The following is a 13,992-nucleotide window of genomic DNA, read 5'->3' on the forward strand; positions in this document are numbered from 1 at the left end:
GATTCACCTGCTGATTGGCTTTCTGTCTCTCTTCCTGTTTCTAGCGAGTCTTCATTTCATTTTCCAATATTTCATTTAATGGAAAGATTTCTTTGTACCTGCAGGATGCCAAAGGCGAGACTACAGTTTAGTGAGGCCTGTTCGCTTTTGTTCACCCTTTCTTCCCCTGTTCCTCGCACACGTAACAATATGAATTATTGATTCAGAACATGGGCAGCTTTTCCTCTGATGGAATGAACATCATGCGGGGTCTTCGCAGTGCCTTGAGGAATTTTTATGCCCTCGTTGAGTTGTAATGCTTAATAAATGCTGCGCTCGCCCATATCTCCTGTGGCAGAGGGTCCACCTCCTCATGTTCTATCATGTCTCCACGGAATGATTGTATTTATGAGATGAGCACTCATGAACGCCACCACACACTGTAAAAAGTGAACAGTTGGATCAACTTAAAATTACTTCAATTGGTAACACCTAAAAAATTTCAGTTGATCGAACTAAGATTATTTAAGTGTGGTCAATAACACTTAGATGGAATCTAATTTTGAGAAAATTGCCTTCAGAGGTGTCCAAATGAAGTTCTTAGCAATGCATATTACTAATCAAAAATTAAGTTTAGATATATTTACAGTAGGAAATTTACAAAATATCTTCATGGAACATGATCTTTACTTAATATCCTAATGATTTTTGGCATGAAAGAAAAATCAGTCATTTTGACCCATGTATTTTTGGCTATTGCTACAAACATACCTGTGCTACTAATGTAATTGGTTTTGTGGTCCAGGGTCACATATTACTTTAATAAGAACTTTTTTTTATTCCTATCTGTGTAAAAGTACAAAAATATTAATCTTTTAAAACATACGGAATTATTAAGACTGTTGTTTGCCCCATATATGGAAAAAATATCTATTTTTTAGAAGTATTTGTAAAACAAATTAAATATACAGCAAATAACCAAAAATATAGTGCTAAAATTAAAATATTTTACTTATTTTCTTTATTATTTATTTTGGCTAAAATAAACTTATTTAAATTGAAAATATATTTAAAAAGTAAATACAATTTCAGAAAATTAAAATTAAGTTGTCTAATGTCTATGTAAATGTTTAATAATTAAAATTATTAAATATTTAGGTAGATATATTTTAATTTATTTATCTAATAAAATAATTTTAATTTAAAAAATGTTTTAAATATATTAATACAAATATACAAATGTTTGTATTTTTCATTAATTAAATTAAAATATATGTTTGTAAATATTTAATCATTTTAATTATTATTCAATTTAAATATATTTATTTTAACCATTTTTTAAAAACATTCTTACATTTACCCATAATGTATTTTTATATTGAAAACATTTTCTTGCTCCTTGAAGTAGTATTATTTTAGTGTAATTGAAAAACTATTGCAGTTTTTATTAATATTTTGACTTTTATTTTAATATTTTCTTCCTTCATTTAAATATTAGATAAAGTTTTAGCAATTTTGTCATTTTTAGAAGTTTTTATTCATTTTTATTTCAGGTTTAGTTATTTTAGTACCAAGTTTAACTAAATGAAAATGGAAAATGTTAAAGTAAAATGAGTTTAAAATAAAAATATTTGCATTAAAAAAATATATTTTTTAAATGTATTTTGGATTAAATACATTTATTAAAATTTAAAATATATATTAAAAAATGTTTTTTGGGTTTTTTTTTTTAATGAATTAAACTAATTAAACTTTAATTTAATTAATTAATAAAATATGTGTAATTAAAATTTTATATATTCATTTAAAAAAATCTAATATATTAATTACAAATTTAGTATTTTTTGAGTAATTAAATTAAAATATATCCATGAACATAATAATAATAATAATAATAATAATAATAATAATTTAATTATTACTCATAATATAATAATATAAATTATTATTCTATTTAAATTGATTAGTTTGATCCAAATTACATATTTAAAAATAATTTTACATTTACCCGTAGTGTATTTTCATATTAAAAACTTTTCCTTTTTCCTTGAAACAATATTATTTTAATGTAATTGAAAAACTATTGAATGCTAGTTAATGTTTTCTGTATTTTCAAGTATAATTATAATAATCCTGCCAAGTACATTTTGTATTATATTTTGACATTTAATTGAATTATATTTTCTAATCGAAAAAAATAATTTCTAAGCAGTTTAGCATTAGAACATATTTAGCAAATATTTGAAAAGTATTTTCTGGGGCAGTTTGATTTTCTCACATTAAGGGGCAAAACAACCACTAACTGTGATTATACACACTCTTCGTGAGACAATCATATTTTAAAGAGGTTTATTTTGCTTTGTCACAGTGTGAAGGGAAAAAAAATTGTAGCTTGCTTTATAAAATCTCGATCAGAAGCTTCTGGCAGCTGGTTGCTTTGACAGTGGGCTGAACAAACACACAACTGGTAAACTGTAATCCCACACGGCTAGCGTTCTCACCTACCACCATCCGCATTCAGCAAATCAGTTATGTCAAACATCTCAAAGCGACATTAATATTCATGACCCAAGCTGCGTCTGTTACAGCCGCAGACAGAAAGTAAACTTCCTGAGGAGAGAATATGTGAACAACAGTGCAGAATAAAAGTCATTTTTGACCATAAAAAAGTCCATATTCATAGTTGCAGTTGTGTTTCAGGATGAAATATTAAACTTTTATGAGAGAAATGAGTGACTGAAACTTTTACTACTGACACTGATTGGCGTATTTTTTCATTCAGCATTATTAATGTCTTCACTTTGATTTAACAAGGAATGGCATATTTTTCTGGAATGTAGTGAAGTCAAAAATAAAAGCAAAACTACTTTGATAACATTCATATACTTGTATTTTAGAACAGTATCAGAGAAAAAACATGCAATTACTGTCTACCATAGACATATACTGTCTAATGGATCAAGTTCACACCTGATGCATTTTTTTAGACAGACAGATGTTTGAAATGCCACCTTTATTTGTGTAATTTCTATAATTGGATGGACAGATAGATCAACTGTTGGATGGACGGACAGATAGAGAAATATATAGAACTTTAGATGGACAGACAGATGGATGGATAGATTAAATGTTGGATAGATAGATAGATAGATAGATAGATAGATAGATAGATAGATAGATAGATAGATAGATAGATAGATAGATAGATAGATAGATAGATAGATAGATAGATAGATAGATTGATAGATTGATAGATAGATTGATAGATAAATTGTTGGGTGGTTGAATGGACAGACAGATAGACAGATGATAGATAAAATGTTGGATGGATGGACAGATAGATAGAGAGATAGATAGAACATTAGATGGACAGACAGACAGACAGACAGACAGACAGACAGACAGATAGACAGATGATAGATTAAATGTTGGATGGATGGATGGACAGATAGATAGAGAGATAGATAGAACATTAGATAGACAGACAGACAGACAGACAGACAGACGGATAGATGGATGGATGGATGGATGGATGGATGGATGGATTGATAGATAAATTGTTGGGTGGTTGAATGGACAGAGAGATAGACAGATGATAGATAAAGTGTTGGATGGATGGACAGACAGACAGACAGACAGACAGACAGATAGATAGATAGATAGATAGATAGATAGATAGATAGATAGATAGATAGATAGATAGATAGATAGATAGATAGATAGATAGATAGATAGATAGATAGATAGATAGATAGATAGATAGATAGATAGATAGATGGATGTATAGATGGATGGATGGGCAGACAGATGGATGGATGGATAAATAGATAAAATCTTAGATAAAATGATAGATGGATGTATGGATGGATGGGCAGATAGATAGATGGATGGATGGATGGATGGATAAATTGATAGATAAATTGTTGGGTGGTTGAATGGACAGAGAGATAGACAGATGATAGATAAAGTGTTGGATGGATGGACAGACAGACAGACAGACAGACAGACAGACAGACAGACAGATAGATAGATAGATAGATAGATAGATAGATAGATAGATAGATAGATAGATAGATAGATAGATAGATAGATAGATAGATAGATAGATAGATAGATGGATAGATAGATGGATGTATAGATGGATGGATGGGCAGACAGATGGATGGATGGATAAATAGATAAAATGTTAGATAAAATGATAGATGGATGTATGGATGGATGGGCAGATAGATGGGCAGATAGATAGATGGATGGATGGATGGATGGATAAATTGATAGATAAATTGTTGGGTGGTTGAATGGACAGACATAGACAGATGATAGATAAAATGTTAGATAGATAGATAGATAGATAGATAGATAGATAGATAGATAGATAGATAGATAGATAGATAGATAGATAGATAGATAGATAGATAGATAGATAGATAGATAGATAGATAGATAGATAGATAGATAGATAGATAGATAGTATTGTGTTCTTTTCAATGGCAATGGTGAAGTGGAAACTGTTAATGAATGCATTTTGGCTTTAATAAAAGCCTAAAGTTTTAAAGCCATCTTTTGTCCGAGCCATTTGTATTCAATTTATTTTTGAATGCTTATTTTAAATAATAAATAAAGATCACACAAGATAAATGGACGGACAGACGGTTGGATGGACAGACAGATAGATAGAGGGACGGACGGACGGACGGATAGATATATGGAGCAATAGGTAGATGCAATTCAAATTCCATCTCATGAATCAAAAAGGAGTCAGTTCTTAAATTTTGACTTTTTTTATTAAGATAATGAGCAATGGCTCTGTGTCTCAGGATTTAATGCCTCTGTGCACGAGCCGACCTTCAGTTCTCTGCCACAGAGAGGACGCCACGCTCCCTTTTAGTTTGCACGCTCCCCGTCGGACATTTCAGACCTTCTTTGCATTGTATTTTATTTTAAATAGAAATCTTTCCATGAGTCTTGCTCCTTTTCCAGACACATCTTCTAGTGTAAACTGTGCCTCAACTTTTGAATGATTACAGATGCAGCATATATTGATTATACAAAACTGACATCTGCGGCTCCCCCAAAGGCAGAGGTCACGCGAGGCCACGCAATTCATTTTCACTGCTGTTGCTTTTGTGGTTCTGCTTCAGTGCTGTTGCCTCATATGTTCTGTCATATGAAATATGCAACAGGCATATGGTGCCAGCGTGTCCGGAGGCCAATGCACTGGTATCTAGAGAGTTACCACAAAAATAATAACGCTGACTGGTATTGATTTATGTGATTGATCACAATGATTTTGTTGGATATGAGACGCTGTAGATGCATCGTAAGATTATGATAAAGTGATCACACACAGATGCATCATACATCATCCTTTAGACTTTGAATGCATCTTCCAAAAAATATTTATATTTCATAGTCAAGTTGCACGTTCAAGTCTAAATTTGTTTGCTGAATTTGTAAATATGTTACTGTATACACGAAATCCACAATGAATGTGTTTGTGTCTAAAGGCTGATGCTGTACTTTTAGAGGACGTGCTGGTCTCTTAGGTTCACTATTTGTCACGAGCAAGAAGTGCTGAATCGTCTTGATGACTTATCTGATGGCTCATATTGGCTGCCGCTGTAGCTTTGCTGCTTTATGACCTTCATACTGAAGAATGAGATTCTTCAAGTGGTCTGTTTTATTTGAAAGTTGCCAGTGTTCAATTAAAGGTTGTAATGCTAAAATAGCTTTAGGGCAGCTCTTAAAATATCCACTCGGTGCTCTGTGAACTTGATGTCATGACTTATTTGATGCAGTGTGGTTTTAACTGTAACTTGCTAAATTTGCAATCAAAATTGTCAATGGGAGGCTTATTTTGTTCGTAAGACAGTTTCTTTATTGTTCCTTCTGAACATTTCTTTGTCAGTTTAAGTGATAATAAATCTTAGCATACTAAGCATGCTATCAGACTGTCGCAGTATACAGTATGCAAATTTTGAATACTGTCAAAACCATATAGTTAACTAAAATAACATATAAATATAATACAAATAATAATAAAAATGATTAAAAATACAATTATAGAATATCTATGTAAGCCTGTTTCAACCACAGAAATAAAAAAATGAAAATAAAAAAATCTATAAAAATATATTTCATCTAGTTACAGCAACATTTCCCATTTTTAGTTTAACTAAAATAAATATAATAAAAAAAATATATATCAAATAAATAAATAAAAATATATTTTTTAAAAACTACATATAAATATAAAAAAAATAATAATATAAAACATTAAAAATACAATTATAGAATTTCCACCATGGAATAAATAAATAAATAAAATATATAAAAACGTATTTCGGCTAGTTGCTGTAACATTTTCCATTTTCAGTTTAACTAAAATAAATAAATAAAATAAAAATATATATATTTTTAAAAACTGCATATAAATATAAAAAAATTAATAAAAATGATTAAAAATACAATTATAGAATACCTATGGAAGCCTGTTTCCACCACGGAATGAAAAATAAATAAAAATTTATAAAAATGTATTTCAACTATAGTTACTTGCCAAACATTTCCCATTTTCAGGGTTAACTAAAATAAATATAGCTAAAAAAAAGTAAAAAAAAATTAATAATAATAAAATAATAATAATAAATAAATAAATAAATCTTAAATAATAATCAAAAATAAATAAAAATGGTTAATTACAAATATTTAAACATTTATATATAAACTACAAAAAAATTATAAAATAAATATATATTAAAATAAAAATATATTTTTAAAAACTAAATATAAATATTTAAAAATAATAATAAAAATCAATCCAGTTTCAGTTTGCCTAAAATAAATATAATAAATAAATAAATAAAATAAAAACATATATATATTTAAAGAAAACTATATATATATATATATATATATATATATCTATAAAAATGTGTATTTTAGCTAGTTACAGCAACATTTCCCATTTTCAGTTGAACTAAAATAAATAAAATAAAAATAAATAAATTACATTTAAATATAAAACATATATATTAAAAATGATGTTTCCACCACAGAATTAAAAAAAAAAAAAATTACGACAGTAATTATGTCGTAAAAAATGTGTAAAGATTTCACAGCAAATTAAATGTGTAGTGTAACCTTAATAATACAGTAGTCTTTATAGGGTTAATAATAATAAATTAATATAATTTAATTTTTGGTTAATTAATAATTACTTTTTTTTAATTAAATGTATTTTTGAAAAACCTTAGTGTATGTAATAATGTTGGAAGCCTAGATTCATAGATGTTTATTTAAAGGAGAAACATTGACACAAATAATTACAAAAATTTTAATTATATAATACAATGTCTATACACACACACAAAAAAATAACAATAAATAAATAAATAAATAAACAAATAAATAAACAAATATCGATAGATTAAAAAAAGAAGACCTTAGTGTATTTACATGATCGGCTACAACAGCACACATGACAAACATTTTTAGTTATTCATAATCAGGCTTCTCAAACCCCTTTGTGGTCCAAAAGGGATCAAATGCACTTTCCTTCCACCAAAAAGTACAATACTTTGGTTTTGAATCCTCCAAAGTACCATTTTATGGTGACATGACACATGTAGAAATGTGCCAAAGGGGGCTATGTTGCTTTTTGGTAGTACTACATCCTAGCACTTTAATGCTCTTGCCATACTCTCAAAATGATGCAGTGTCCCATTACAAAAAAAGTACATACTTTACTTTTAGTGCATAGCATAAGTAGGCGAATTGGGCCGCAGCCTGCAGTCTCCCCAGCTGCCTTCCTCCATCATGGAGACTAGAGCCATTACTGCTCTAAATGATGATGTGCTCGCAGCACTGCGGCCCCGCTGGTGCAGATCCTTTCCGAGAGGGTGGGGAATGGAGGGGCTGTCAGGGTACAGCTTGCCGCTTATATCTCCTTTCTTCACAATCACTGTGCACGAGAATCGCTCTCACACTCGATCACTGCGGGTGCCGAGCGACATGCCAAAACAGATTAATGCGTGTGGATGCGTGTGACAGTCATGTGCGTTGTGCGATCATTAAGTGCGCAAGTGGAAGGCAACTGCAAGATAATGTTCCTCGATGTGCATGCGTGCATTTGTGTGTTCACACGTGCATATGCATGGCACTGCCAGTTTACACAACAGTCTTGGCGCAGGGCCTAGCCAGGTGGCACTGTGCACGCTTCAAGTGTGTCCTCATTTCGCATCATTCCTCTTGCTCAGACTGATGCCAGTTTTCTGCTGGTCTGTTTATCCTGCCTTATCTCGCCTGTCACATAAAACCTGTTCTCTGCCTGTCACCTTTATTCACAAATGTCAACATGAAATCAAAGTTCAGCCTGTTTACTTTCATGTGTGCATGTTACAGTTTTTTTTCTTTGGTGCACTATATATTGTTGGTTATTGTATTGGAGATTGACCTATTTTGCCATCATCTAATGCTCTCTTCTAGTCAGCATTTAAAAACACTAAGGCCCGGTTTCACAGACAAGGCTTAAGCCTAGTCCTAGACTAAAATGTAAGTCTGAGCTGTTTGAACTGAAAAAAACTTGCACTGACTGATCTTAAAATATATCGGTGTCTTTGTTTTGTCTTAAGATGCACACCAGTGATGTTTTTTTCTAAGCATGTTTATAAAAATTACTTAAATATCCTAATTGAACTATCTGCTAATCCTGGCTTAGTCTAAGCCCTGTCTGTGAAACCGGGCCTAATTGTTTAAAAACACTGATAACTGTAATTCAGCCAATTTAAAATTACATATTGATTTATTTTTCATACTGTACATTGTAATGTTGTAAAGCCTAGATTCCTAGACTTTATCTGAAGGATAAAATTATATACAACAAAAAAAAAACTAGAGAAAAAAAATTAAGGTATAAGTACAGACAGATACGTTTAAATCATTTGCTCATCTGATTTGTTCAAAAACAAAGTTTAAGTTTTCAGTGTTTTATTTTTAACTTCAGAAAAAGTGCACATTATTTTCAGGGACTCTTTTTGCAGGTTACATAGTTATGTCAGTAGGTGGCAACAAGTGATTGTATTATGAGTTATTTAATGAATTATTGAATCATTCATTGGTTCGATTCATTTTAAAACACTGAAACATTCTGGAACTTCATAAGTAGTCTTTGTGAGTGATTTATTGAATCATTCACTCATTTGATTCATGCAAACACAGAATCAAAGACTGTTCACTTATGAGTGATTCATTAAATCATTTGCTCATCTGATTTATTCAAAAACAAAGTTTTAGTTTTCAGTATTTTTCATTTTTAACTTCAGAAAAAGTGTACATTATTTTCAGGGACACTTTTTGCAGGTTACATAGTTATGCCAGTAGGTAGCAACAAGTGATTGTATTATGAGTTATTTAATGAATTATTGAATCATTCATTGGTTCGATTCATTTTAAAACACTGAAACATTCTGGAACTTCATAAGTGGTCTTTGTGAGTGATTTATTGAATCATTCACTCATTTGATTCATGCAAACACAGAATCAAAGACTGTTCACTTATGAGTGATTCATTAAATCATTTGCTCATCTGATTTATTCAAAAACAAAGTTTTAGTTTTCAGTATTTTTCATTTTTAACTTCAGAAAAAGTGTACATTATTTTCAGGGACACTTTTTGCAGGTTACATAGTTATGCCAGTAGGTGGCAACAAGTGATTGTATTATGAGTTATTGAATGAATCATTGAATCATTCATTCGTCTGATTCATTTAAAAACACTGAAATGTTCAGGAACTTTGTAAGTGGTCTTTGTGAGTGATTTATTGAATCATTCACTCATTTGATTCATGCAAACACAGAATCAGAGACTGTTCACTTATGAGTGATTCATTAAATCATTTGCTCATCTGATTTATTTTTAACTTCAGAAAAAGTGCACATTATTTTCAGGGACACTTTTTGCAGGTTACATAATTATGCCAGTAGGTGGCAACAAGTGATTGTATTATGAGTTATTGAATGAATCATTGAATCATTCGTTCGTCCGATTCATTTAAAAACACTTAAACATTCAGGAACTTTGTAAGTGGTCTTTGTGAGTAATTTATTGAATCATTCACTCATTTGATTCATGCAAACACAGAATTCAGGACTGTTCACTTATGAGTGATTCATTAAATCATTTGATTTGTTCAAAAATAAAGTTTAAGTTTTCAGTGTTTTATTTTTAACTTCAGAAAAAGTGCAACTTATTTTTTTAGGGACACTTTTTGCAGGTTACTTAGTTATGCCAGTAGGTGGCAACAAGTGATTGTATTATGAGTTATTGAATGAATCATTGAATCATTCATTCGTTCGATTCATTTCAAAACACAGAAACATTCAGGAACTTTGTAAGTGGTCTTTGTGAGTGGTTCTTTAAATTATTATTTACCTCATCTGATTCATTCAAAAACAGCTGAATTGAGGAAAATAATAATTTATGAGTGAGTCATTAAATCATTTGTTCATCTGATTTGTTCAAAAACACTGATTAATTCAGGAACAATTCATTTATAATTGATTTGTTAAATCATTCACTCATCTGATTCGTTAACATATAAACACACTGATTTATTCAGGACCAAAACAAGTAACAGTCTTAGTTCATTTGATTCATCCAAACACAGAATCAAGGACCATTCACTGGTGAGTGATTTATTAAATAATTTGCTCATCAGATTAGTTCAAAAACACTGTTTTATTTAGAAAACAAAAGTGTAACTGTCTTTGTGAGTGATTCATTGAATCATTCATTCATTTGATTCATCCAAACACAGAATCAAGGACCATTAACTGGTGAGTGATTTATTAAATCATTCACTCATCTGATTTATTCAAAAACAGATTCACTGTGGAACATTCGTTTGTGAGTGATTCATTAAGTCATTAACTTATCTGATTCATTCAAAAACAGATTTACTGAGGAACATTAATTTCTGAGTGATTCATTATCTCACTCATTCGAAAACAGAATTGAGGAACATTCACTTATGAATGATTCATTAAATTATTCACTCATCCGATTTATCCAAAATCAGACTGAAGAATACTCATTTATGAGTGATTCATTAAATCATTCACTTATCTGATTCATTCAAAAACAGAATCGAGGAATATTCACTTATAAGTGATTCATTAAATAATTTGCATCTTATTTTAAAAAAAAAATACAGTTTTTTAACAAAACATGTTTTTGTGAGTGTGTCATTAAATCATTCACTCATCTAATTTATTCCAAAACAGATTCACTGTGGAACATTCGTTTATGAGTGATTTATTATATCATTTGATTTGTTCAAAAATAAAGTTTAAGTTTTCAGTGTTTTATTTTTAACTTCAGAAAAAGTGCAACTTATTTTTTTAGGGACACTTTTTGCAGGTTACTTAGTTATGCCAGTAGGTGGCAACAAGTGATTGTATTATGAGTTATTGAATGAATCATTGAATCATTCATTCGTTCGATTCATTTCAAAACACAGAAACATTCAGGAACTTTGTAAGTGGTCTTTGTGAGTGGTTCTTTAAATTATTATTTACCTCATCTGATTCATTCAAAAACAGCTGAATTGAGGAAAATAATAATTTATGAGTGAGTCATTAAATCATTTGTTCATCTGATTTGTTCAAAAACACTGATTAATTCAGGAACAATTCATTTATAATTGATTTGTTAAATCATTCACTCATCTGATTCGTTAACATATAAACACACTGATTTATTCAGGACCAAAACAAGTAACAGTCTTAGTTCATTTGATTCATCCAAACACAGAATCAAGGACCATTCACTGGTGAGTGATTTATTAAATAATTTGCTCATCAGATTAGTTCAAAAACACTGTTTTATTTAGAAAACAAAAGTGTAACTGTCTTTGTGAGTGATTCATTGAATCATTCATTCATTTGATTCATCCAAACACAGAATCAAGGACCATTAACTGGTATGTGATTTATTAAATCATTCACTCATCTGATTTATTCAAAAACAGATTCACTGTGGAACATTCGTTTGTGAGTGATTCATTAAGTCATTAACTTATCTGATTCATTCAAAAACAGATTTACTGAGGAACATTAATTTCTGAGTGATTCATTATCTCACTCATTCGAAAACAGAATTGAGGAACATTCACTTATGAATGATTCATTAAATTATTCACTCATCCGATTTATCCAAAATCAGACTGAAGAATACTCATTTATGAGTGATTCATTAAATCATTCACTTATCTGATTCATTCAAAAACAGAATCGAGGAATATTCACTTATAAGTGATTCATTAAATAATTTGCATCTTATTTTAAAAAAAAATACAGTTTTTTAACAAAACATGTTTTTGTGAGTGTGTCATTAAATCATTCACTCATCTAATTTATTCCAAAACAGATTCACTGTGGAACATTCGTTTATGAGTGATTTATTATATCATTCATGCATCTCATTCATTCGAAAAACAAGTTGAGAAACATTCACTTATGAGTGATTCATTAAATCATTCACTTATCTGATTCATTCAAAAACATAATCAAGGAAAATTCACTTGTAAGGGAGAAACATGTCTTTATGAGTGAGTCATTGAATCACTTACTTGTCTGATTCATTCAAAATCAGATTGAGGAATATTCATTTATGTGTAATTCATTAAATCATTTACTCTTCTGATGTTTTCAAAAACAGTTTTATTTAGAAACAAAACATGTAACTGTCTTTGTGAGTGATTCATTAAATCATTCACTCATCCAATTCATTCAAAATTAGACTGAGGAATGCTCATTTATGAGTAATTCATTAAATTATTGACTCATCTGATTGATTCCAAAACAGATTAACTGGGGAATATTCATTTATAAGTGATTCGTTAAATCATTCATTCATCTGATTTGTTCAAAAGCACAATTTTATTTAGGAAACAACACATGTAACTGTTTTTATGAGTGATTTATTTAATTATTCACTCATCTGATTCATTCAAAATCAGATTTAGGAATATTCATTTGAGTGATTCATCATTGACTCATTGACTCATCTGATTTATTCAAAAACGGAATAGAGTAACATTGACATTTCAGTGATTCATTTAATCATTTGCTCATCTGATTTGTTCAAAAGCACAAATTTACTCAGGAAACAACACATATAATTTTTTAAGAGCGATTTATTTAATTATTCACTCATCTGATTCATTCAAAATCACTGTTTCGGTCAGTAATGCCACTACTATGTGTGTTGCTCTGGGATGCGCAATGATTCAATGATTCATGATTAATTATTTAAAAGCAACATTACTCTGGCAATCATGCTGCTGGTCTTAATGTCAGCATGTTTGCGAGTTTAATATTACATAAATATCAACCATTGGTCTGGTTATTGGCCATAACTGAAATTCATGCTGAGCTGAAGTCGACTTTTTAGAGTTATCAATGAATTTTATCTCTGTTTAGTATACCTGCTTCAAAACGGTTGTTGATTATGTCAAGCAGTTCGATTCTAGCAGCCATTGTAATGCCTGTCATCATCTTCATTATCATTTCATCCGTCTTGAACTGATTTCAAATGACGGTCACAGTCGCAGACATAAAAACCACAAAGAAATGTGTGCAAATGTCAGGAGTAATAATGTCCTCTCCGTGTGGCTTATAGCAAAGGTCAAGATCTGGTCTTTCTTTGGCCAGACATCCGCACAGGAATTCATTCTGGTCATGCAAGCATCTGATTCCTTCTTCCTCGGAGCGATGGGATCAGTAGGGAGCTCGATTTGAGACAGAAGATGCATGAGAGCTGGACTGACAAAAAAGTGGCCTTTGAGAGCAAGCAGTAAAACTGGCTGAGGTGTTTAGTTGCATGCTTGTCCCTTTGGCATTTTGCAGAGGATTCAAAACAAGTAGCAAATGCAGTCATGTCAGATTAGCCAGGGAAAAAAGGGGCTTGTTACGTAATCCAGCAGTGCACCTTTTCACAGAGAAAGAGATTAC

The 13,992-nt window shown here is 30.4% G+C and overlaps 1 protein-coding gene across 1 annotated transcript in view; it reads left to right on the top strand.

The window, feature by feature from the left end:
- The window catches only part of LOC141342549 (ras/Rap GTPase-activating protein SynGAP-like), an 81,248-nt gene extending 67,469 nt beyond the window's left edge, over positions 1-13,779 (top strand). The window contains exon 4 of the mRNA XM_073847019.1: positions 13,661-13,779. Within this exon, the coding sequence (XP_073703120.1) occupies positions 13,661-13,779 (119 nt within the window). The remainder of the gene's footprint in view (positions 1-13,660) is intronic.
- Positions 13,780-13,992: the final 213 nt, after the last annotated feature.

This window comes from Garra rufa, chromosome 9, assembly GCF_049309525.1.
Source record: "Garra rufa chromosome 9, GarRuf1.0, whole genome shotgun sequence".
NCBI lineage: Eukaryota > Metazoa > Chordata > Actinopteri > Cypriniformes > Cyprinidae > Garra > Garra rufa.